Below are 27596 nucleotides of genomic sequence, written 5' to 3' on the forward strand. Positions count from 1 at the left end.
TTTTAATTTTATGGTTGCAGTCACCATCTGCAGAGACTTTGGAGCTCAAGAAAATAAAGTCTGTTACTGTTTCCATTGTTTCCCCGTCTATTTGCTATGAAGTGATGGGACTGGATGCTGTGATCTTAGTTTTTTGAATGTTGAGTTTTAAGCCAGCTTCTTCACTCTCCTCTTTCACTTTCATCAAGAGGCTCTTCAGTTTCTCTTCACTTTCTCCCATTAGGGTGGTGTCATCTGTGTATCTGAGGTTATTGATATATCTCCTGGCAATCTTTATTCTGGCTTGTGTTTCATCCAGCCCAGCATTTTGCAGGATGTAGTGTGCATATAGGAGAAGGCAATGGCACCCCACTCCAGTACTCTTGCCTGGAAAATCCCATGGATGGAGGAGCCTGGTAGGCTGCAGTCCATGGGGTCGCGAAGAGTCGGACACAACTGAGCAACTTCACTTTCACTTTTCATGCATTAGAGAAGGAAATGGCAACCCACTCCAGTATTCTTGCCTGGAGAATCCCAGGGACGGCGGAGCCTGGTGGGCTGCCATCTTTAGGGTTGCACAGAGTCAGACATGACTGAAGCGACTTAGCAGCAGCAGCAGTGTGCATAAAAGTTCCTGTAGCAGGGTGACATTTTACAGCTTTGATGTAGTCCTTTCCCAGCATGTGGAACCAGTCCATTGTTCCATGTCCACTTTTAACTGTTGCTTCTTGACCTGCATACAGGTTTCTCAGGAGTCAGGTGAGGTGGTCTGATATTCCCATCTCTCAAGAATTTTCTATAGTTTGCTGTGCTCCACACAGTCAAAGGCTTTAGCGTAGTCAATGAAGCAGATGTTTTTTTTGAATTCTCTTGCTTTTTCTGTGATCCAGTGGATGCTGGCAATTTGATATGATTCCTCTGCGTTTTCTAAATCCAGCTTGGACATCTGGAAGTTCTTGGTTCATGTACTGTTGAAGTCTAGCCTGGAGAAGTTTGAGCATTACTTTGCTAGTATGTGAGATGAGTGCAATTATGCAGTAGTTTGAACATTCTTTGGCATTGATCTTCTTTGAGGCTGGAATGAAAACTGACCTCTTCTAGTCCTATGGTCCCTGCTGAGTTAAGTATTTGCTTAATATCATAGTAAATACTTAGTAGGAGGACATGTTATATAGTGTTTCACAAACTTGTTTGATACTGGAACTCAGCTGACTCAAAATACCTTAACTGGGCTATTGTTCTATAGAATTTTTTTGGCAAACACTGATTTAGATAACCACCTGTCTGACTGCCTGGCTGTGGACTAGATGATTTTTCCAGGTTTCTTTGAATAATGTGATCTAGGTAAAAATTCTTCAATCACAGGCCATGATTAGGCCTTTGTTAGTTTATTAGCTATCACAGGTAGATGAAATCACTTGATGAAATATAAAACTGTCTAAGTAAGAAAACTCTCATGAAATGGAGACATCATTTAACTTGGAGTTATGAGATGTAGAAGGTATGCCATTTTTGCCATTAATTAGCTGTGTTGTCTTAAGGAAGTTACATAGGTTATCTGAATCCCAGGATGTGGACATATAAAATATGAATAATACTATTTCAAGAGTTGTGAAGATTAAATCATGATATGTATGACACATACATGTATGTATGTCTATAAATTTTTAATATTTATTTTGGGTATAAGAAATCAAATTTAGGTTTTAAAAAAAGTTAAGATGTGAAAATTTTATTTAGGCAGGTTTTACTGGAACAATTTTTTTATAAAATAACTTTAAAAAAGTCCATCAAGATATTATAAAGAAAATACACACTAAGGTAATATATATATACACTTCATAAAAATACAATACATCTCGGCAATTGCTTCCAGAGTCTGTTACCACAATGTACAGTGTATTGACGTTTAACATTATGCTAATTTGAACATACAAGATTTTCAAGAAAAACAAAACTGCCCCATTGGTGTTTCAAAAAATTGTTTCCAATTGACAGGAAAATTTAAAAAATGCTAAAATGTAAAATTTATGGTGCTAACTGAATGGAAAGCCATGTTAAAAATGTTGGAGCAAAGATCCATGCCATGATCACTGAGGACAAATATATTTTTTTCTATTATAACTGGTTCAGCTGGTTCCACAAAATTACTGAAAATAATCTCCTTATTTTGGATGCTCAATCAAGGTGAACATCATTTGGTATTAAAAAGCTTTCTAGAAGCTGTACTATACTTCCATAATGAGTGGTATTTCTTTCCTTTTTAAAGTGAAAATAAGTATGTAAGTCCTATTATTAATATAAAGTATTAATACTTAAAAGTATCTTCATAAGTTACTTAGTACGCTTTGATCAAAACACACAGCAACTAGCTTTATTATTCTCAAAATGGTTAAATGCTCAAATTCACTTGGCTTTGAATTTTTTTTTTCTTTTTTACAAAATTATCTTAGCTACTATGTTACTATAAAACATCACTGATGGGTCCTGTTAAATGTTCAGAATAATCCTTGCAAAGGAACTGCTCCAGTGTAATAAATAAAGAAAATACTACGAGACTTTTCTAGACCTTACCAAAAGATATGACCATGGTGGGATCATGAAAATACCCCAGCTGCACCAAGGAAGGCACACACAAAAGACAGAACAGCACCATTTTCAGGTTGCCAAGACTGCAGCTGTTCAGGGAACTTAATTCCCACGGTAAATGCGGCTTAATTATGTGGATTTACGCTTTGGAGAGCTGCTTAGTATGGATAGGCAGACACAGCTATATACACTATGAATGTGGTCTGATATTCAATGGTCCCATTGGCACTGTAGGATAAGGCTCGAACCCTCATGCGGTAGGTCTCTGGTTCTCGTAGTGGTCGTATTGTGTACACTACTCCTTTCAGGTTTTCATCCCTTAAGGCAAAGGGAACAGTCTGATCCTCATCTATCATGAGGAAAGTTGTCCTGGGATGCATCACTCCGTCTTGAGTGTATGCAACCAGCCGGATCAAATCTTGATTGGCAGCTATTCCAAACGGGAGGGAGACAAGTTTGTATTCCAAGGCATAAGGACTCAAGGCACATTCCAAATCATTGGGTGGACAGTTCTTGAGGCAGAACCTAAGGACAATAATCACATGAAATATATAAAGTTATCTTGGCTTGGAAGCAGGAGAAGGCATGATGCAGGTGATCATGATCCATGATAATTTTGGGGCATTAAAGGCAGGAGACAGTCTGACTGCAATATACTAAGGCTCACCCTATGGTCTGTGTTATTAACTGAAACCAGATGCCAGATGCCTGATGAGAGTGTGCTGGTCTAGAGTCATATATTTCTCTCTCAGCTCCATTAAAATCAGAAGCTTTTGAACCACCGAAAAAAGTACCACAGAACATCTTTAAGATGAAAAGTCAGTTTTGGAAAGAGAAACATCTGCATATATATTGGAAACAAGGACTTCTTAAAGAGAGGACTATAAATGACTTTAAAATTTTAACATCTACCCTAAGACTATTCGAAAACAGAAATAGAATATATTGACATTGGTTTATTTTTCTAAAAGTAATAAAACATCAATTACGACTCCAAAAAAACCACAAAAACACAACTTTCTTTTCAGTATTTGCTTTCCACATCATTTTAGATTTAAAATAGTATATTTTCTTTTTCCAGAGCCCACAGTAGTTGTTTGAGTCGTCATGACTTTGAAATTGTGTGCCAGAAATCACTGGTAATAGAGAGTAAAACAAAAAAAAATGCACAAAGGACATTGTTCTGAAGATACAGATTCTTCACTCATAGTATTTTTAAAAGTCTGATAAGTCTCTATTTTTAATCTTCCCCCTTCCGTACCCCCTCAGACAGATTACAAATAGGTTTTGAATGAATCCTGGGCAGCACACACTTGACCATGTTACAGTAACATGGGAGTCACCACTGAGGAAAACAAAGTGAGATCCAACCAGCGTTTGGTTTCAGAACTACCTCCTCATTAGTGGAGCCTATTCATGATGGCCATTATCTCATTTTCCAAGCACCCCACCAACTTGGTGCCTAAACAGAGTGCAACATTTCTGTAAGGGGAGGGAGAAAACAAAGCAAGACAGTGTTTCAGACAGCAGAATTTGTAAACAAGATGAGATGTGAATGAACAGACTACTGACTCATCCTTGGTCTCCTCCACACTCCCATGGAGTCATGATGACCCATCACTGTAACAACCGTGGTACTTCTTAGAGCGAATGCTCTAAAAGCTGAGAGCCCTGAAAACCCTGAGGCAACACCAAGAGAAGAGAGACAAAGGTAGGTAGGCTCTATCATCCTATAAAATGCTCCCTGCTGAGGAAGGATTCTAGATGTTGCCTGGTGCATTACACACTGAGCAGACCTGTTCCAGGAAACTCTGGCAGCTCAAAGCTGGCAGTTGCTGCTGCAGGATGAATTCATTTTTTTGCCCACTCTCTGAAGAAGGATCACGCTGTAAACCCCTAACGCTGACGGATTATTGACTTCCCATGAGTGAGGAAGATGACCGCAGACAGGGCTTGTTGGTCAAGGAGAGAGAGGAAGAAGGATTTTCAAAAGCATGCCTGGGAAAAGAAGGCAAGACATACCCTGACACAGGATCCCGTTGGTAGTCAGGTGGACAGGGTGTCTCAATGCAACGGTAGCTTCCTCTCATGTTGAAGCACATGCGATTTGGCCCACAGCGCACATTCTGTTCCAGACACTCATCAATATCTACAATAGCACAAGGAACACATAGCATCAGCAAGTTGGGTCAGAAGAGGCCATCAGGGTAGGGTAGCTTCCTCTCATGTTGAAGCACATGCGATTTGGCCCACAGCGCACATTCTGTTCCAGACACTCATCAATATCTACAATAGCACAAGGAACACATAGCATCAGCAAGTTGGGTCAGAAGAGGCCATCAGGGCAGGCATTGTGGATGTTTGCCTGGAATATTGAGGGTTAGCTTTCTCTTCCCCAAGAATGAACTTGGTAGCTGCACCTAAGCTTCTTCACCCACCAAGTGGGGATCTTGATTCTTGGATGTGCTGTTTCCCAGATTGATTGTTCTGAGGTTTAAAAAAAAAAAAAATGTGAGAAGACATTGAAAAATAAGAGCTATGAAAGTAGAAGGGAAGCTACGAAGAAAAAAATCTTTTTTTTACACTTGGGAAATAGAATGCATTTGAGTTTTGTAAAGCCAATAATACCTTAAATTCACTAAAAACAAGCTAAAAATTTAAAAGACACATGTGCACCTCTTGGAGTGAAAAATCTCTTTAAAACATTAATGATCCTTGATCTTTCCCTAATATTTTGTAAGGTCAAATTACTGGGTAGGAGGTTGGGTAGTAGAAATTTAAAGAAGTTATACATTCAAGGAAGACTTGTGGAGACATACAGAATATAGAAAAAGAAAACAAAAAAAAAACAGGATCAAATGGATGACCCAAGAACCATAATTCAAGTTTGATCAAATCCAAACTATGTAAAATCCATCCTCAGTTGTTACAGGTAGGGTACTCTCCCTAGGATATTGGGGAAACAGGCAAATGAAATGCTCTTTGTTTTCTACACAAAGTTTTGTTTTGTTTAAAAAAAACACACACATTTAAATCACTAAAATTAAAAAGCATCAAGATAAAGCCAAAAGAAACATTTTTTTGAGTTCCTGAAAATGAGTGTTTCTAAGCCATGATTTTAAACTTGAGGTCCATATTTAAGCATTAGGGGATCTGCGAATGAAACCATTTATGTACATTGAGTATGTAGGTATGTGTGTTCGAGTTAGCAAGAGAGATGAAGCAAGACTCAGATTGACTGACTTTTCTGGATAAAAGGGCCTGTAGAGTTCAACATAATTTAAGGGATGTTGAGACCCCAAAGTTAAGAATCATATTTTACAGCAATAGTTTCAAACTGTGGTATCTGTATTCCCTTGGTAGTACATGAAAACTCCCAGCAGTTATGATAGCAGGCAACTATTTCAGGGAATTAATTTCCATTCAGATTAAAAAACTTTTTTCTTATTGAAGTATAGTTGATTTATAATGCTGTGTTAATCCAGTGTACAGCAAAGTGATTCAGTTATTTATATATATATATGTGTGTGTGTATATATATATACTTTTTCAGATTATTTTCTCTTAGTTTATTACAAAATATTGGATATAGTTCCCTGTGCTATATAGTAGATCCTTGTTGGTTATCTATGTTATATATAGTAGTGTGTATGTCAGTCCTAATTTTTCAATTTATCCCTCCCTCCAACTCCCTTTTCCCTTTGGTAATCATAAGTTGGTTTTCTGTCTGTGGGTCTATTTCTGTTTTGTATGAAAGTTTACTTGTATCTTTTTTTATTTTAGATTCCACATTTAAGTGATAGCACATGTTACTTTATATTTCTCTGACTTCTCTTAGTATGGTAATCTCTAGATCCATCCATGTTGCTGAGAATGACATTATTTTATCCTTTTTTATTCTTTTTATGACTAATATTTCATTGTATATATATGCCACATCTTCATCCATTCATGTCAATAGACATTTAGGTTGCTTCCATGTCTTGGCTGTTGTAAATAGCACTGCAATGAACACTGGGGCGAATGTGTATTTTCAAATTATGGTTTTCTCTAGATATATGCCCAGAAGTAAAGCTGCAGGAGCAAAAAAAGCAGGATAGCTCTACTTTTAGCTTTTCAAGGAGCCTGCATATTGTTCTCCATAGTGGCTATAACAGTTTACATTCCCACCAACAATGCAGGAGGGCTTCTTATTCTCCACACCCTCTCCAGCATTTATTATTTGTAGATTTTTGGATAATGGCCATTCTGAGTGGTGTGAAATGATACCTCGTTGTAGTTTTGATTTGCATTTTTCTAATAATTAATGATATTGAGCATCTTTTCATGTGCCTGTTGGCCACCTGTATATCTTCTTTGCAGAAATGTTTATTTAGATCTTTTACCCATTTTTTGGAAAATGAGCTGTTTATATATTTTGGAGATTAATCCCTTGTCAGGGATTTTCTTCCATTCTGTGGGTAGTCTTTTACATTTTGTTTATGATTTCCTTTGCTGTGCATAAGTTTATAAGTTTATTTAGGTCTCATTTTTAAAGATTTTCTTTTTAATTTAAATTTTTATTTTCATTACACAGGAGATAGATCTAAAAAGATATTGCTGCTATTTATGTATCCTGCCTATGTCTTCCCCCAAAAGTTTTATGATATCTGGTTTTACATTTAGGTTATAATCCATTTTGTGTTTATTTTTATGGTGTTAGAGGACGTTCTAATTTCACTATTTTACATGCGTTTGTTTAGTTTTCCCAGCACCACTTATTGAAGAAACTGTATTTTTGCTATTGTATATTCTTGCCTCCTTTGTTGTAGATTAATTGACCATAGGTGTGTTGGTTTGTTTCTGAGCTTTCTCTCCTGTTCCATTGATCAGTATTTCTGTTTTTGTGCCAGTACCATGTTATATTGATGACTACTGCTTTGAGTATAGTCTGAAGTCAGGGAGCCTGTTTCCTCCAGCTTTGTTTTACTTTCTCAAGATTTCTTTGGATATTTGGGGTCTTTTTTGCTTCCATACAAATTTTAAAATTTCTTATTCTGTGAAAAATGCCATTGGTAATTTGATAGCAATTGCACTGAATATGTAGATTATCTTGGGTGGTATACTCATTTTGACAATATTGATTGTTACAATCCAAGAATATTGTATATCCTTCTTCTTTGTGTTATCTTTGATTTCTTTCATCAGCATCTCATAGTTTTTAGACTACAGGTCTTGTGCCACCTTAGGTAGGTTTATTCCAAGGTATTTTATTCTTTTTGATGCAATGGTAACTGTTAGTGTATAGAAAAAGAAAGTATTTCAGTGTATTAACTGTGTCCAGCAATTGTACTGCAATTATTGAGCTCTAGTAATTTTCTGGTAGCATCTTTAGAATTTTCTATGTATAGTATCATGTCATCTGCAAACAGTGACAGTTTTATTACTCCTTTTCCAATTTGGATTCCTTTCATCTCTTTTTCTTCTCTAACATGTCTAGGACTTCCATAATTCTGTTGAATAAAAGTGCCAAGTGGATATCCTTCATCCTTGGTCTTGTTTCTGAACTTAGAGGAAATACTTTCAACTTTTCACCACTGACTTGGATGTTAGCTGTGAATAGGGGTTGTCAAAATGGCTTTATGATGTTGAGGTAAGTTCCCCCTATGCCACTTTCTGGAGAACTTTTTATCATAAATGGGTATTGAATTTTATCAAAAGCTTTTTCTGCATCTATTGCAATGATCATATAGTTTTTAATTCAGTTTGTGACTGTGGTGTATCACACTGATTTGTGGATACTGAAAAATCTTGCATCCCTGGAATTTCAATCATGGTGTATGATCCTTTTAATGTAATGTTGGATTCAGTTTGCTAGTAATTTAATATTTTTGCATCTATATCAGTGACATCTGTATGTAATTTTTCTTTTTTGTGGTATCTTTGGTTTTGGTATCAGAGCGATGGTGGCCTCATTGAATGAGTTTGGAAGTATTCCTTCCTCTGCAAGTTTTTGGAATCTTTTCAAAAGATTTAGGTGTTAACTCTTCTATGAATGCTTTATAGATTTGCCTGTGAAGTCATCTGATATGGTATCTTTGGGGGGAGTTTTTAAAATCACAGATTCAATTTTAGTATTTAAAATTGGTCTGTTCATGTTTTCTTTTTCTTCATTTTTCACTCTTGGGAGATTGTATCTTTCTAAGAATTTGCATATTTCTTGTAGGTTGTTGATTTTATTGACAAATAGTTGCTTTTAGTATGGGCCTTTGTATTTCTGTGGTGTCGACAGTAACTTCTTTCTCATTTATGATTTTATTGATTTGGGCTATCTCCCTGTTTTTCTGGATGAGTCTGGCTAAAGGTTTATCAATTTTGTTTATCTTTACAAAAAAATCAGCTTTTATTTTTATTTATTTCTTTTAATATTTGACATTTTTATTTTTAAAAATTTTATGTATACTTGACTTGCAATGTTCTGTTCAGGTGTATAGCAAAGTGATTCAGTTATACATATACATACATACATTCTTTTTTGAAGAACCACCTTTTAGTTTTGCTGATCTTTACTATTGTTTTCTTCCTCTGTATTTCATTTATTTCTGATCTGATCTTTATGCTTTCTTTCCTTTTAATTAACTTTGGGTTTTGTTTTGTTCTTTCTCTAGTTGCTTTAGGTGTAAAGTTAGGTAGTTTCAGATTTTTCTTGTTTCCTGAGGTAAGCTTGTATAGCTATTAACTTTTTTCTTAGAACTGCTTTTGCTGTGTTCCATGTTTTGGATCATCATGTTTCTGTTTTCATTTATCTCTAGGTATTTTTTTGATTTCCTCTTGGATTTCTTCAGTGATCCATTTGTTATTTAGTAGCACAGTGTTAAGCCTCCATGTGTTTCTGTTTTGTGCAGTTTTTTCTTGTAGTTGATGTCTAATTTCATAGTGCTGTGGTCAGAAAAGATGCTTGATAAGATTTCATTTTTCTTAAATTTATTGAGGCTTGCTTTGTGGCTGAGTACATACTTCAACTGTACTTGTACAGGTACCACATGTCAGTCCTGGAGAATGTTCCATGTGCACTTGAAAGGAATCTGTATTCTGTTGCTTTCAAATGGAATGCTCTATATATACCAATTAAGTTCATCTCGACTAATGTGTCTTTTAAGGCATCTGTTTTCTTATTGATTTTCTGCCTGGATCATCTGTCCATTGAGGTAAGTGGGGTGAGTGTTAAAAGTGTCCCCCCTAGTATTGTGTTACTATTAATTTCTCCTTTTATGTCTGTTAACTGCCTTGAATATGAGATTTTGATATAGCAGTCTAGGTATACACACAATTGTTTTAAGTTGCTAATTTCTTAATTTCAAATGCACTTCAAGTATCCTGAATTTTTACTCTCCTTCTCTCATGATTACTGGTTTCAGTATCATATTTAAATGTGGATGATTTCCTACATTGTGTTCCTATGTGTCCCATTGTGTATCCTATGGGTGCATGTATATTTACAATTGCTCTCTCTTCTTCTTGGATTGATTCCTTGATCATTTATGTAGTATGCTTCTTTGTCTCTTGTAGATGTCTTTATTTTAAAGTCTATTTTATCTGACATGACTTTTGCTACTCCAGCTTTCTTTTGATATCTGTATACACGGCATCTTTTAAACCATTCCTTACTTTGTCTTCATGGCTTCTAGATCTGAAATGGGTCTCTTTTAGGCAGCGTATATATGGGTCTTGTTTTTGTACGCATTCATTCATTTGTATCTATGTCTTTTGGTTCAAGCATTTAATTCATTTACATTTAAGATAGTTATCTATGTATGTTCTTATTGCCATTTTGTTAATTCTTTTGGGTTTGCTTTTGAAGGTCATTTTTTTCCCCCTCTTGTTCTCTTGTGATTTGATGACTATGTTCAGAGTTTGGATTCCTTTTTCTTTTTTGTATATACTTATTACAAAGTTGATTTGCAGTTGCCTTGAGGTTTTGATACAGCAGTCTAGGTATACACACGATTGTTTTAAGTTGCTGATTTCTTAATTTCAAATGCACTTCAAGTATCCTGAAGTTTTACTCTCCTCCTCTCATGATTACTGGTTGCAATATCACATTTGAACGTGGATGATTTCCTACCTTTTCGGTAGGTTTGCCTTTACTGATGAGCTTTCCCATTTCCTCATTTGCTTGTTTCTAGTTGTAGACTTTTCTTGCCTAGAGCAATTTCTTTAGCATTTTTTTTTGTAAAGCTGGTTTGGTGGTATTGAGTTCTTTTGGCTTTTGCTTGTCTGTAAAGCTTTAGATTTCTGTCAAAATTTGAATGAGTCTTACTGGGAAGAGTAATCTTGTTTGTAGGTTTTTCACTTTCATCACTTTAAATATACCGTGCCACTCTCCTCTAGCCAGAGTTTCAGATAAAAAATCAAGACAACAACCTTATGGGGGTCCCTTGTATGTTATTTGTTGCTTTTAATATTTTCTGCTAGTTTGATTACTATGTGTATGGGCATGTTCCTCCTTGAGTTGATCCTGTATGGTAGTTTTTGCACTTCCTGGGCTTTGGGTTACTGCTTCCTTTTGCACATTAGGAAAGTTTTCAGTTACTGTCTCTTCAAATATCTTCTCAGGCCCTTTCTCTCCCTCTCCTCCTTCTGGGACCTCTATAAGGCAAATGTTGGTGCATTTGACATTGTCTCAGGTCTCAAACTGCCCTCATTTCTTCTCACTTTTTTTTTAATATTTTATGCAGTACTGACTTGTACCATTCTGTCTTCCAGCTCACCTATACATTCTTCTGCCTCATTTATCCAGCTATTGATTCCTTCTAGGGTGTTTTTCACTTCAATTATTGTATTCTTCAACTTTTTGGCTGTTCTTTATATTTTCTAACTCTTTGCTAAAAATTTCTTACAGGTTTTTGCACTGTGCATCCATTCTTTACCTGAGTTGTTGGATCATTATTACAATCATTACTCTGAACTCTTTCTCAGGTAGATTGCCTATCTCCATGTCACTTAATTGTTCTGGGGGTTTATCTTGTTCTTTGTCTAGAACACACTCCTCTGTTATCTCCTTTCACCTGGATTTCTTTCTTATTTTTAAAAAATCTTTGGTTTCCCTGGGTCTTCATCGGTGTGTGCAGGCTTTCTCAAGTTGCAGAGAGTGGGGGCTCCTCTCTAGCTGTGGTGCATAGGGCTTCTCATCGTGGTGGCTTCCCTTGTTGCAGAGTGCAGGCTCTAGGCACACGGGCTTCAACAGGGGCAGCACGTGAGCCCAGTAGTTTCTCGCTGGCTCTACAGCACAGGGGCTTCAGGAGTTGCAGCATGCAAGCTCAGCAGTTGTGACTCACGGGCCCTAGAGTGTGCAGGCTTCAGTAGTTGTGGCACATGGGCTTAGGTGCTCCATGGCATGCAGAATCTTTCTGGACCAGGGATCAAACCTGTGTCCCCTGCATTGGTAGGTGGATTCCTATCCACAGTACCACCAGGGAAGTCTTTGTCTAGATTTCTATTTGTATTTTTATGTATGTGGAAGGTTAGTTATGTTTCTTGACCTTGGGAGAAGTGGCCTCTATGGGGGATGTCCTCTGTGTCCCAGCAGTACACGCCCCTTTTGTCACCAAAGGGCCAGGGACCACGTGGTTCTAGGGTAGGTTCTGATCTGCATTTCTGGACTTGGTTCTGTACGCTGCTGGACTGTAGTTATTTTTGCTTCTGGTGTCTGCCCTCTGGTGGGAAGAGCTGGGACTTGAGCCTGATAATGACATAATGTGCTTTCTATTACTCCTTTTACAACAGGATTAGTTTTCCTCCAGGAATGAAACAGAAACATGATTTCAGTTAAATCTTGCCTTTTGACTCTGCAAACCAACTTCTAATTATGATTTTTATCTGTTGGAAGTGTTCCATCTCCTTGACAAAATGAAATTGTCTCAGAATGAAGTGAAAAGACCTTTGGGAAAATGTGAAAGAAATTCAATTAACCTAATCTTTGCTATCATAAAAAAATCCCATTCCCCTCCCATCCATATTCCAAATTTCATTTTAGCTCTAATTTTTATAGTGAACTCATACATAAACATGGGCCAGTGGACTGTTAGGGTCTATGAAAATGGTGGCTTGGAGGCCAGAATCTAGATATACATTTATACATAGTAAGAACAGCTACTTTATCACCTATTTCCATTGGCTGAATATGAATATGTCAGTGTCAGAATCTGATATACAAAGTGTTTGTCCCTAGCTCCATAGTAATGTACACCTCCCATAGAAGAGCTTTCACAAAGTATTTGAGCTTCTGAGAAGGTAACCTTTCTTTGTCTTCTGTCTGTCACTGTCTCCTCAGGAGTAAGTATCTTTAAGGCATTCAATCTGCTCACTTTGTTCACTCACTTTAGTCACTAGTCTTAAAAAAAAGTAGCCAGAAAAGGTGGAGCAATCAGGCTACCTTCTTTAAACTGACAGTGTGGCAATATCTGTTTTTTGTAAGATATTATATAATTATATAAAATATCATACAATTAATTTAAATAACTCTACATAATATTATATAAAATTACAAAATATTATTAAAATTATTGTGATAAAAAATTAAAGTATAGGCTTCTCAGACAAATATTATTGCTACAAGAGAAGTATACCAAGATGAGTTGAAAAACTTTCACAGTAATAGCTTTAGAACATAGGAATGCATTTAACCAAGTGCTTCTGGATGTATTAAAAAAGTAATTCAGAATAAACATTTGTCTTATAGAGAGTATAAAGTAATTCAGATTCTCAATAGACATGAATTGCTTCTTAAAAACTTGGATAGATTATGCATTTTGAAGGCAATACCAAGACAGAGTATTTTAACACTTTTAGAATTAGATTGTTGTTCAGTCACTTGGTTGTGTTCTACTCTTTGCAACCCCATGGACTGCAGCATGCCAGGTTTCCCTGTCCTTCACCATCTCCTAGAGCTTGCTCAAATTCATGTCCATTGAGTCAGTGGTGCCATCCAACCATCTCATCCTCTGTTGTCCCCTTCTTCTCCTGCCTTCAGTCTTTCCCAGCATCAGGGTCTTTTCCAATGAGTTGGCTCTTTGCATCAGGTGGCCAAAGTATTGGAGCTTCAGCCTCAGTCCTTCCAAAGAATATTCAGGACTGATTTCCTGTAGGATGGACTGGTTGGATCTCCTTGAAGTCCAAGGGACTCTCAAGAGTCTTCTCCAACACCACAGTTCAAAAGCATCAATTCTTCAGCGCTCAGCCTTCTTTATGGTCCAACTCTCACATCCATACATGACTACTGGAAAAACCGTAGCTTTGACTATATGGACCTTTGTTGACAAAGTGATGTCTGGTTTTTAACATTCTGTCTAGGTTTGTCATAGCTTTTCTTCCCAGGAGCAAGTGTCTTTTAATTTCATGGCTGCAGCATTGTCCACAGTGATTTTGGAGCCAAGAAAATAAAATCTGTCACTGTTTCCTTTGTTTCTCCATCTATTCGCCATGAAGTGATGGGGGCAGATGCCGTGATCTTAAGATTTTTGATTGTTCGAGTTTCAAGCCCACTTTCACTCTCCCTTTTCACCCTCATCCAGAGGCTCTTTAGTTCCTCTTCACTTTCTGCCGGTAAGGGTGGCATCATCTGCATATCTGAGCTTATTGATATTTCTCCGGACAATCTTGATTCCAGCCTGTGATTTATCCAGACTGGCATTTCACATGATGTACTCTGCATATAAGTTCAATTAGCAGGGTGACAGTATTCAGCTTTGACATAATCCTCTCCCAATTTGGAACCAGTCCATTGTCCATGTCCAGTTCTAACTGTTGCTTCTTGACCTGCATACAGGTTTCTCAGGAGGCAGGTTAAGGTGGTCTGGTATTCCCATCTCTTTAAGAATTTTCCATAGTTTGCTGTGATCCACACAGTCAAAGGCTTTAGCATAGTCACTGAAGCAGAAGTAGATTTTTTTTTCTGGAATTCTCTTCCTTTTTCTATGATCCAACAGATGGCAGTTTGATCCCTGGTTTCTCTGCCTTTTCTAAATCCAGTTTGTATATCTGGAAGTTCTCAGTTCATGTACTATTGAAGCCTAGCTTGAAGGATTTTTAGCATTACCTTGTGAGCATGTGAAATGAGTGCAATTGTGCAATCGTTTGAACATTTTTGGCATTGCCCTTCTTTGGGATTGGAATTGAATTAGTGGGGCTTAAAATTAGTATACACATTTTTCAGTTTCTCCTCTCTGCTTTTGGGGAAAATTATGCTTGGTCATGTTTTTGCTTTTCATTTTGCAGTCTGATGACTTCTACTTTTGACTAGTTTCTGTCAATGTTCAAAGTCAAATTCACTTTAGTATCCCTTTTATTATTGATGTCTCTAACACTAAGGTATAAAGCTTCAAAAATTCATCTGGGAATGAAAAGTAGTCTTTTGTTCCTCATAAATGTCTCAAACACTTTCTAAAGCCATAAAAGACTCCAAGTTATTCTTTAGAGTGGAGACTTCTTTAAAGGTTGTAATTGTTTTCTCTCATGTCCTTTTTAAAAAATCACAAAAATATGTAACTTGCTTAAATTGCAAATGTTTTAGATGATGCCTGTTTCTGATTTGTGCACATTATTTTCCACTCTCTGGAGCACAAGTGAAAGTGGAAAAATGTTTGGAATTGAATGAGTGACAAGGGCAACTAAAAAAAAATACTGGCAAAATATAAAGGAGAAAAAAATCCTCTAATGAGAATATGACATAATATAAGCCTTAAAAATCTGGCTAAGGAGTTTGTAGTCCACTGGGTTACTCCAAATGCTTCAGTATCTATCCCCTTCCTTCCTTCCTTGGTACCTGCTGCACCTGTAGAGAGAGTAATGGTATCGTTGTACACTGCCTCCCCTTCAGAAGGATTCTTGGGTTAAAGAGCTGGAGAAAGTTGTAAGATATGGACAATGTGAGCACTCTTACATCTCTCTGCTGCCACACTACAATGATGCTAGTGTTCACAGCATCATAGGAGAAACAAAGGACCATCCTAAACATTGTGAAATCTGTGATCAAGTCCTACCCTTGTTCTCGATGGTAGACACTGAGACTCACATAATCACTCTAAGAATTGGTTTTATCATCTCTAGAATGGGCCCGAATTATTGTTCTTAACAAAGCTATACTGCTGATTAAAATGAGCTAACAACTGTTTCAGAAAAATGTAAAACTATAATGTAGATATGTTATTCCAGTATTTCAAACTTAGTAAAATGTTCTTCCTAGGGCAGGCTTTTCATAAATGTTTGGTGAAGGATGACTGGTGCAAAGTTTATTATTGTGTTCACATGACCAGTGGGGGTTCTGAGGGAGTATGTTGGGTGAATGGGGTAAGTAAGGGTGGGGAGGCTTACAGTGACCCAGGTGAAGCCACTGTCCATCCTGCTCTTGCCTTCCAGAACACATTTCCATGAGCTGCATCCTAGTAAGTGTTTTGTAAAGGGAAGTCTTTCATATAGGACAGAGATGAATAAAATTCAGAGCTTTTAAAGACCTAAATAATATTCTTAGTTATTTTTTTTTTTTTGGTCCATAGAACTGGTTTCTTAGATTTTGACAATTTAGGTAAATTCATACATTTTTGCTCTAAGTACACACTGCAACATACTACATTTCATCAAAATACAATGCTCCTTTCACATTTTTGTGTGAAGAGGGTACAATTGAGATTGATTTTTTTTTTTCTTTCTACCATCACTACACATTGTCTAAAACTCCGTTGTAACACCTAGTAATAGAAGTTTGTATGTTGATTAAGCACTTATTTGCATGTCTGTATCCACTAGACTCTAAGATCATAAAGGAAATAGTGTAGCTTATTCACCTGTTTTAACCTAGTGCATCCTGAATTTCTAGAAAATGATTGGTATTCATCAATTGATTCAAAGAATGAATGAGTTAATCAATTCCCCACTGATCACTAAAACAAAGTATAAAATAATGCTTAACACTGAAGTACATAGGATTACTGAGCATTCATCCCATTTCTCCTTTCTTCTTAGCTGGATTGTGAACACATGTCTGAAGAGGTTTAGTTCATATGTGATATGAACTGGTTTAGGCATTCCTGTGCCTTCTTCTAAGACCATACCAAAAATGTTTCTCAAATTTTCCTTTGCTTAATTGTCTTCTGCTTTTGTTGCTTGCAAAAGCAATGATTAAAGATAAGTCTGACTCATGGGAATGTGAAGGGAAAGGAATCAACTAGAAGAATAATTATTAAAAAAAAAAAATTTCTCACACTACGCTATATTGGTTTTAAGTTAAGTTGCAGCAGTAAATGTCCCAGTTATCTTACCTTGACATGTCTTTCCATTGAGCATGAGCTGATAGCCAGGTGGACAGACACACTGGTAGCTCCCAAAGGTATTTTTACACTCATGCTGGCAGGCGTCTGTATTTTCACATTCATCAATATCTGTGCAGAAAGAAAGCAGGGTATGTAAGTGCACAAAACAAAGGCAGAAACTGTGACAGAATCAACTATAAACAAGCTTTTGACATACAGTAGACAACTTAGTGATTTTATACTCATGTGTTTAAAAATGCTCAAGGTGGTTTCATATCAGGATCTGTTTTTAATGGAGTCCAATATAAGCTGTCCAGTATTATAAAATGTGAACATCTCTTTTGTGTATAAATGTATTTGAGCTGAAACTCCAACCTAGCCAATTTCAATGTTACTTAAGATTAGAATAACAGATGAAACAACTGTGCAAGATCCCAAACCACTAAGGTGCTAAACTCTGGACAGAACAGTAGAATTTACCTAAAAGATAGTTTCTATTGAGGTTAACTGGAAAAAGAAATTTTCTTTTCTATTTTATTTAAACTTTAGTTGCCTCTCTCTCTCCAACAGCCATGTATAACTTTCCCATCTGCAGATATCATTTAGTGGAGGTGGTTTTATCTTTGCAATAGGAATATTTATCCAGCTTATACAATTATAAAGTATTCCACTAATGACAACTACATATACATAGTTGTTCTGTTACTTTGGGCTGGTCACTTAACTTCTCAAGGTCTCAGTTGATTATTCTGCCAAGAGGAGTCATGGACACAATCTCCTTACTTCACACACGTTTGTTGGAAGGTGCAAATAAGATATGAAAAACATTTTATAAACTATAAAGAGCTAATCTACCTGCTATCACTAAACAAAATTAAGAAAACAGTAATAAGAAGGACAGTTAGAAAGACAGTTAAAAATTAATTGCTATTTGTTTCAGAATCAGGGATGGGATTTTAGAGGCCTACCCAACTGTGTTCTGCCTAATAGTAAAATTGGCCAACCAGTGTTAGAAGAAAGAGGAGAAGATGGTATGAAATGGGAGCAGTAGGGCTGTGGGCTGGAAGTAAAGGGAAGAGAAAGTGAAAACCTAGAGATGACTCAGAGCAAAAGAACCTGTTCATTCTGCAGATGCTCAGATTGTAACTGCAATGACTCAATCTGTTAATGACAAATACTCATCAAATATTTGTCATTGTTTTTGCCCCATTTTAGTTAACCAAAGCATTCACTGCAGCACTTGAGTTATTTTTACATTTTCCCTTTATAATCTGCTTTAACAATAATAACAGAAATGTAAATCATGTTGAACTCCATTTAGTTTAAAGTGGCCCCAAGTGTGATTTCTATGTTCAAAAGCAATGTATCATTCATTTTCCCTAAGAAGCTTTGGAATAAAGCCCTTAAAAAGCTAAATTTTAGCCCAAGTCTAACAAAATGCCATGGTGTTAATCTGAACCTTTTGTAATCTGTCTATCCCAGATGGTTAATTAAAGAAAGACATTTGGTGTTTACTGCAAGTTGCTTGTTACATAATCCCAAAGCTGTCTGCAATCATAGTGTGAATTTCTTTATTAGTACAAACACTATAAAATATTCACTGTATTTTAAGAAATATTTCTAAGCCTATTCAGCAGCCCCCAAGAAAACTTAAATATCCAGTAATAAACTAGTTACAGAAGTTAACTTTAGATTCTCCAAGACTGGTCCTTACTGTGAAGTAGCAACTTCCTCGCACAGTAGATTGTTTTGGGAAGGTAATTCACATAAATATGTTAGTATAATATAAACACAGAGACAAAGGAAATGTCTTTTTTTTTTTTTTTTTTTTACTGCAATGAAACTACAGGGCATAGATTGTGATAGAGAAAAGGAGACATGGTTATCAATTAGGGATGCTTAAAATGATGGACCTTGAGATGATTTAGAAATCAACTAGATGATGTATGGTGTGGGGAATATTGTCCCCCTCATTTATCAAAGCATAAGCAAAGACTTTTGGTATAGAAGAGAAAAGAGTTGTCTGAAACAAAGGCAGAGAGTGGGATGTTAACAGGATGTGAAAACTTGTCAGTGGGAATGACTGTTTGGAAGAAACTTTGAAAAACGAAACATTAGATGTTAATTCTGTTGAAAGTGAAAAGTTTCACTAATAAATAGGTCAAAATTGTGGGCATAAAAAATTACTCATGAAAAAAACCCAATCAGAACGGTATGAAGTAGGCTGAGAGCAATGTTTGATATACTCCCAAGAACGGTAGTCCACATGCTTAGTATTAATAATTAAGTAGTATTTGACCATATGTGGAAAAATTTTGAGAGTTGTTAATGAACGTATGAATGTCTCACATTCAAGAGGTAAAAGAAACGAGCACTGTCCACAGTTCAGGGAAGCTGATTACAGGTAGAAGAATCCATATACATCATACTAAGCTTTAAGTACTTCAAGACAGCCAGATAGAAAAGTTCTGGGCACATCTGGGGCTAAAGAATAAAGGTTTGATCTAGAGGGTTTGTAGGTCCAGAAGAGTGGAGGTGATATGAGAAGCTGAGTCCACCTAACAGTGACAAAGGACACATGTCAAAGAAGACTATGATGCAGGAACAGGACTTGGAGAAGGGCAGAAAAAGAAATGACAAAAATTGAAGTCAGATGGTATTTTTTAAATACTTAAAAGAAATGTTTAACAGAGAGCACATCTGGGAGAGAATAAACGAAGCATAGAGTACCTAAGAAAAATGCAATAACATGAGGTTGGCATAGGGGTCTTCAAATTTAAACAGAATTTCATTCTTTCCCCTCTTGCCTCCCCGCTCCCTTTCGTTCTTGTTTTCTTATTTCTTTGACCAAACTGTAGGGCTCATTTGTGCTTGCTAATTCCTCTCAGTGTATAGTTCCATGACATGCAAACTGTGGATACTCACAGGAAAGTGAATTATATGAATGACAGATGGAATTGTTTGCAATTTAACTGAAGGACAGGGTCTTCATTCTGGAGTTGGAAATTACACTTCACTTTTGTAAACAAATTAAGTTACAGACTTGTAAATTTAAAGGTACTGAAAGCACACAATTTGGAACAATGGACAAAAGTTTTGTCCTGACTTACATTATCTTTTCAGTGACTCGCATATACAGAAAATAAATCAAAGGGAGAAGTTCCATGGGGAGTGTGGAACTAGAGTCAGGGGAGTGGTGTATGTTGTCATACAGAGCAAGCAGTTGACACAGTAGCAGAGAGTTTCACTTTTAACCCACTACTTTGGCGTTTATTGGACAAAACCATAATCTGCTAGTACTGTATTACAGTGGTAATATGCATATTCTCTTTTTTAAAAAAAAACATATTCTGAATGCCACTGCATTTTGCTTCTATATAGCATTAAATATAGTAACACTTTCAGGGGCGATCACAAAAAGAAATCGCCAACATAAAACAGTAAATTTTCAGAATGTACACATGTTAATATATCACTCATCTGAGAAAACTGGCGATGGTTGTAGGTGCCAGAGCAAATGTCTTGAAGCTTTGAGTCATCCCATATCTGAAATCAGGCATAGTTCACTGCACCCAGACTCTCACGGGTGCTTACATCTGCTCAGACTTTGGTCCATAAGAGAACCCACAGAAAGGAAATGGAATATGGCTGACATTTACCTACACATGAGTCAAGGCTCGCCTCAGAGCCTTCGGGGCAAGTTTTCCTAATAGTCCTTCTAGTCCTGGAGAGAGATGTTCGGCTGTTCCTATACTCTGAGTAGGAGCTGTAGAGATGTGAGTACTGTCTGTAATGCTGTTGAGGTTGATAGTTGTTTCTCATGGGGGAGAAGCGTGCAAGGTTATAGCTATTGTATTGACCGCCATAATTTGGCAGCCTCTCCAGTCCAGCGCAAGATTTCCCGTCCCCTAACAAATGTTGTCCTGGTGGACAGATACACTTGAAGCTGCCAGGGGTGTTGAAGCACTGATATGCACAAGGCTTAGGCACTTGTTCACATTCATTAATATCTGCTCGTGTGCCATGATACATAAAAAAGAAAAAAAAACATACACACATATACACACAGAAAACACAGGAATAAAGAATCAGTCTGTGAAACAAACTGAAAACATGTTACCTTCCAAAGCTGGGAATACAGTAATTTTTCAATTGCTGTAAACTTTGGAAAAAGCTTTCATCATTAAGCTATAAATATATAGAGAGATTCTATGATTCTCTCTAAAGGCTGCTTTACAGTAGAAACAAATAGGGTTACAATGAAAAATGTGATCTTGAATCCAGAAAAACTAGAGTTCAAAGCTAATATAGATCTTAATTTTGTTGAAGAATGCAATCATATCTCTAGTTAGAGTTTAATTATATTTTTGATTACTTAGAGCTTCTAATCTTTCATATAATTACAAGTTTCAGATGCAGGAATATTGGTACAACTACAATCAGTTTTATTTTCCTTTTTTCTTTTGAATCAATAATTACTTATGAATAATCATGCTAAGCACATTTTCTTAACAAAAATTAAAAAGAAGGAAATGACACAAAATCATTCTTCCTAAGAAACTCACAAAGTTAAAAAATGAAAGCTATTCTTCTTTGCTAGATCAACACAGAGTATGTACTCACAACACATCTTGTAAAGTGAATAAATACCAGAGATCAAAACCAAATTCTTTAATTCATTACCAAAGTACCATGAAGGAAAACAACATAAATAACTAGAACAAAGTAGTAAATTTTGCTTTAATAATTATTTCAGTAGGCAAAAGTTAAAATTAACATTTTTAATCTCTTTAAGACAATGGCCCTACCTTCTTTACAAATTTATCTCCCAGCCCAATTTCTGACATTCAGCTTCACGTCAACAAGTGAAAAACTGAACATATTTCATTCTGCTAGGTTACTGTAATAACTGATCAAAATGTTAAATTATATATAAATTACAATACCTAAATAGAAGACTAAAATAACGTGCATTTCTATTAAACAGTATTTATTTTAAAAGAGTTCATAATAATGATACTACTATAAACATTTGCTATGCACAAAGTACTATGCTAGGAACTACATAAAGACAGTACTAAATTTTTATGGAAAAATTCACTATAAAGACAGGACAGGCTTGTCTCTTTGTGGCTATAAAGACAGGCTGTCTCTTAAATAGATAACCAAGGCATCCAATTTTAAAAGTATAATAGCATGCAAACCAGATGCCAGTATTTAAAAGCTCAACACAATTTTTTTTTGCTGCATGTAAATGTAAATATTCTGAGGTAGAATATTTTATAGGTCAGTTTCTTAATTATAAATGTGTTAATTTTAAAAGAGCATATGGTTCCCTTCTTAAAGATATTTTCTATCTACCTGCCTTACTTTACACTCAATTATAACTGAGATGAAAACAAATAGGCAATTGGAAGAATTAAATGAGATTCTTAGCACCAGGAATGGTATATAGTATGTGCTAAATATACGGTAGTTAAAGTGCTAATTACCAATTCACTTAAAAGGTGTTCATATTTTAATCCCTTGTAACTAAACCTTCATAGTACATACAAATATACTTCACATTCAAATAAAGTGTATCTATACAAACATATCATGTGCATAGCAAGACAATGAGATAATCTTCATAATTAAGTTGTCATGGTAATTATACCACACCTCACTTTGATATGTGTAGTTTATAGTAAGCATTCTGTAAGTAGTTATTATTATCACTTGAAAGTCAGTGTAAGTCCCACTCAATATGAAGTCTCTAAGAAGTGATTCAAACTGTGTAATGGATTACTTAAGCCAACTTACTCTTCTAAATGTAGCAAGAAAGCATTGGAAGATACAGTGGTCCTAACCAAGATGGTAGGGGTGGGTAATTACATTAACAGTTTTATTAACTCAATAAGAGTTTCTGTTAACTTACCCAAACAGGGTCTTCCAAGTCCTTGGGACCGGTACCCTCTTGGACACACACAATGATAGTTGCCTCTTGTATTCTCACATATCTGGTTATATCTGCACTGATGGGTCCCATCTTTACACTCATCAACGTCTATAAACATGGAGGCAATAAAAAGCAATAACATTTCCTCTTTTAAAACCTGAGGTCACTATATTTAAGATGAACATTTTAATTGTTTAGAATGTTGCATTTCTTACCATGTATTGAACCCTGGAGTCAGAAAAACTGGGTTCAAGTCCCAGCTCTGTCACTTATTAGAAAGCTTAGTTGCTCAGTTGTGTCCAACTCTTTGTGACCTCATGGTCTGTAGCCAGCCAGGCTCCTCTGTCCATGGGGATGCTCCAGGTAAGAATACTGGAGTGGGTTGCCATGCCCTCCTCCAGGTCACTTATTAATTGGCTTCTTTTCCTCTTTCTGCTCCCTACTACGGATAGAGTTTTGTTCTCAGCTTTCTCTTCCTTTCTCTATACCCCTCCTCCTTTTGCCATCTTATTTATACTATTGACTCAAATGAGCTTCCTGATGTAGATCTAGAGCAGTAGTACCACACTGCTTCTTAACTACAGACTCAAATTTCTAGCTGCTAGCTGGTCATCTCCATCACCATATTTTACTAGAACTTCAAACTCAGCATGTTCAGAGTATAATTACTCTTATCATTACTCTCATTTATGATAACAGCATTCTGTTTCCCAAACTGTAAACATCAGAGTTATCTTTAATTTATTCCCTAAATTTCCAAGACTGAGTAATTCTACTTCTTTCAAACAAAGCCATGTATCCCCGTTTTCCATTTTCATGTAGTGATATTTTTGCTATATCTTCTTAAACAGTCTTCTGATCTTTCAGCTTATCTTATTTCTAATTAACCATATATAACTAGAGTTGATATTCTTAAAAATAGTTACAGATAACTGTATATGATGCTATGAATTGGCTACTATTCATAGGAATTAAGAAAAATATTTACCTGTATCCATATTGCTGAAAATGGTCTTTGCAATCTGATAGTCCACCCTCCCATTTTTAAAAAAGTATACTAAATCTCCTTGTATCTCAACAAAGATCAACAAGTGGTCACTACTCCTTCATTTATATCTACAATCTCCCCTCTCTCTTAAATTATTTTGAGACAAATCCAAGGCATATTTTAACTTTATTAATGTTTCAGTACTAAATTCTTAAAATATCTCATTTTAAAAATGAGAAACTTCTATGTTCCTCAACAGAAACTCAAATTTTTGTGTCATTTTAAGACTTGTTCAAGGTCAGATAGCTGTTAAGAAGGATGAATTTTAACATGTTCTCCCCAATTCCAGCTCTTTCCCCTTCATACAGGGCTATTTTTCTTTCCTTTTACTACCACCTCCACATATTAACATCCCATTCAAGGATAATTTAAATATGATCACTTCCATGACATGGTTGTTAGTCACTCCTATTAGATATGAGCACTCTTTTGAGTACTCTTAAACAATTTTATCTGTACTTCTTCTTTTTTTTTTTTAAATAAGCTTTCTTTAATTTTTGGCTGTGCTGGGTCTTCGTTGCTGTGCACGGGCTTTCTCTAACTGCGGGAAACGTAAGCTACTCTCTAGTTCTGGAGCACGGGCTCCTCATTGCAATGGCTTCTTTTGTTGCAGAGCACAGGCTTTAGGGCGCATTAGCTTCAGTACTTGCAGCGAGAGGGCTCAGTTGTGGTACATGGACTTAGCTGCCCCGAGGTATGTGGGATCTTCCTCGACCAGGGATTGAACCTGGGTCCCCTGCTTTGGAATATGGATTCTTATCCACTTAGACCATCAGGGAAGTCCTACTTGTACCTCTTTTATGGCATTTCATCTTATATTAATGTTTTCTTTTTTCTCCTTTTGGTGAGGCAAGTGGAGTTGGCTGATTATAAGTACATGAGGGCAGGAATGCTATCTGCTTCAGTTCTCTAAATTGTGAAGCTCACAGTTCCGCCAACTATGGCAGACTAGCACAGAATAGGCACACAAAGAACAAACTTAGGGAGAAATATAATTTACTTCATTGTCTGGTCATTAATTTAACATTTAAAGAATATTTAGTTTTAAAATAATTATATTTTGAACTTTCAGTAAGTCTCTACAAACAAGTTTTTCTTAACCCCTCCAATGAAATCTTAACATATATGCTAAATTTCATATTAGAAATTATGTGAGATAATATTAATGTATGTGGATATTAAACTATATAAACCAATTGTGTAATTCATGGGAGCTCAAAATGGTCTAAGTCTCTTGGGTGAGCTCCTGGTATAGTCATGATGCTAGGACTTCAGAGCTCAACCATACGAGGAGTTGGTAGTAAAAAACCTATAGAAAAAGATATTTCTTTGTTGGATGAAATTTATTCTAATCATTAGTTTTAAGCAAGGATGCCTTATTTGGCTTGTTCACAGTAAATGGATCTCAGTCACTGAAATAGCCACTCACCAATGCAGGTTCCATTTTCTGCCTTGGTCATCCCATTTGGACAGAGATCAATGCATTTATAGCCACCACGAGTGTTCTTGCAAAGCTGATCTGGTCTGCATACATTCTGTCTACACTCATTTATATCTTGATAAAAGAACAAAGATAATGCAGATTGAGAAAGTGATTTCTTCCAGTTTTTCATAAAAATAATGTCTTTGAATTTTAAGGATAAATAATATAGATGATTATATAGTCATGGTATAAGGTTGAAGTGTTTAAATCCATCAAGGTATGTAACACACTTTATTTTAGAACATAATGAAAAAAACTAAAAATATTATAGATGGAAGCCATTCCAAAACATTTCCCCCTCCTAGAAAAATAAAAATTATATGTATATTTAATTGCTAAGTTGTGTCCGATTCTTTGCAACCCCATGGACTGCAGCCCACCAGGCTCCTCTGTCCATGGGATTCCTAAGCAAGAATACTGAAGTGGGTAGCTATTTCCTTCTCTAGGGAATCTTCCTGACTCAGAGATTGAACCCGTGTCTCCTGCCTTGCTGGCAGTTTCTTCACCAACTTAGTCACCAGGAAAGTTGTATATTACGTATAACTATGTGTGTGTGTGTTATTTTGCTCAGTCGTGTCCCACTCTTCTTGACCCCATGAAGTATAGCCTGCCAGACTCCTCTGTCCATGGAATTCTCCAGGCAGAATACTGGAGTGTGTAACTGTTCCCTTCTCCAGGGGATCTTCCGGACCTAGGGATGGAACCTGGGTTTCCTGCATTGCAGGCAGATTCTTTATTGTCTGAGTGAGCCACCAGGGAAGCCCATATATAACCATATACACACATATATTATGATTTTGTGAAAAATGGTACTATAATAGAGAACATGTTAAAAATGGTTGTAAAATTGGAAAAGGAAACCTGTAAAGTACAGCATTTGTTTCCTTTTGTTTTTGCATGGAACACATAAATGATGCATGGTAGGTGCCCTGTATCTCACACGGATTCGATCAGACAGCATTAAGATGACATCACTGCTTTGAATTCGTAGCCCTGACCTTACCCACACATTTTCTGCCTTTGAGCTGATACCCAGGTTCACATCCACAGTGAAAACTTCCTATGGCATTGAAACAGCGGTGGTGACAGGGGCTGGATTCTTGACATTCATTAATATCTGTTAAATAAAACAAAACTTTCATTACATGCTGTGAGAAAACAGGTTTATCCCAAATGTTCAATATTTTAGTGATCTTTGATCAATATTATGTTTAAGATCTTCCCTAAAAAGAATCCAGTCTAATTGCTCTCAAGAGATCTGCTAGATAATTGATAGAATTAACTGCTAGTGAGGGTTTCTCTCTTTAATACTCTCCCAAGATTGACATTTGCTATTGCTTCAGAGCTATGTTGATGTAATACTTCTGTAGTTTAACTATTTTGTTTACTATATGGCTCCCATTCCTGTTTTTAGGAACTTTCAGCCCTGGAACATAGCTGACAGAATGAAGTACTGAAAATAAATAATAATAAAGTTAGGGTCTTCTGCAACATCTTTTGAAATTTGAACTTTCTTCAGGATTTTTGCTATTATTAGCCTGATGCAGGTCTTTATCACCTTGTGCTCAAATGACTGCAGCAACTTTAGCTTTTATCCTCATCTGCAGTCATTGTCAAGTTAATCTTTGTGAACATCATCTGGGTCACACTGTAATGGAAAAAAATGTGCAACGGTGAATTCCCCCAGCTGATGCGTACATGCTTGTATTTTGTTCCTTCTCTTTTCTCATTCCTTCTGTTCCCAGAAAAAGGGAGACGACTACTTCCATTTAAGAAAGGTTCCTCTACTTGAGCTTTTGATCTCTGTGGTCTGTCTTCTCCTTCCTAAGATGAGAACTGCAGTCCACCAAGCATTTCCTCCTCTCATATGTTCCTAAAGCTCTTCGTCCTTACTGCCATCTTTCCTATAACCCTGTAGCCATAATCAAATCTTTCCTTTCTCAACAGAGTCCCTCTCTCAGGTCTATACTCACCTCAAGCTCCTGCCACTTCTCTACTGTCCTATTCCAAACCCTTAGAAGAACAAAACATAGTTTAGGGTCTTTTTACATTCCTAAATTTGAGATGTCCAGTATCTTGTTTTGTTCTTATTTTCTATTTCAAATCTTCTAATTTAATCTTTCAAAATCTGTACATGTCATATAAATGCACAAATGTGTTAACATTTTTTTTTAATTAAATTTTTATCTTGTACTGGGCTATAGTTGATTTACAGTGTTGGTTAGTTTCAGGTGGATAGTAACGTGGTTCAGTTACATATATACACGTATCCAT

The 27596-nt window shown here is 36.3% G+C and overlaps 1 protein-coding gene and 1 long non-coding RNA gene across 2 annotated transcripts in view; one reads left to right on the forward strand and one right to left on the reverse strand.

Moving 5' to 3' along the window:
* Positions 1-1695: 1695 nt before the first annotated feature.
* The window catches only part of HMCN1 (hemicentin 1), a 514767-nt gene continuing 488866 nt past the window's right edge, over positions 1696-27596 (reverse strand). Inside the window, exons 101-107 of the mRNA XM_070473938.1 lie at positions 26326-26439; positions 25269-25394; positions 22771-22899; positions 20513-20863; positions 16863-16982; positions 4591-4717; positions 1696-3093 (exon numbers count right to left, since the gene is read on the reverse strand). Of these exons, the coding sequence (XP_070330039.1) occupies positions 2727-3093; positions 4591-4717; positions 16863-16982; positions 20513-20863; positions 22771-22899; positions 25269-25394; positions 26326-26439 (1334 nt within the window). The 3' untranslated portion in view covers positions 1696-2726. The remainder of the gene's footprint in view (positions 3094-4590; positions 4718-16862; positions 16983-20512; positions 20864-22770; positions 22900-25268; positions 25395-26325; positions 26440-27596) is intronic.
* The window catches only part of LOC139037444 (uncharacterized), a 111073-nt gene continuing 87658 nt past the window's right edge, over positions 4182-27596 (forward strand). The window contains exons 1-2 of the long non-coding RNA XR_011490267.1: positions 4182-4279; positions 8048-8200. This is a non-coding gene — a long non-coding RNA (uncharacterized lncRNA). The remainder of the gene's footprint in view (positions 4280-8047; positions 8201-27596) is intronic.

Source organism: Odocoileus virginianus, chromosome 11 (genome assembly GCF_023699985.2).
Source record: "Odocoileus virginianus isolate 20LAN1187 ecotype Illinois chromosome 11, Ovbor_1.2, whole genome shotgun sequence".
In the NCBI taxonomy this organism is placed as follows: Eukaryota; Metazoa; Chordata; class Mammalia; order Artiodactyla; family Cervidae; genus Odocoileus; species Odocoileus virginianus.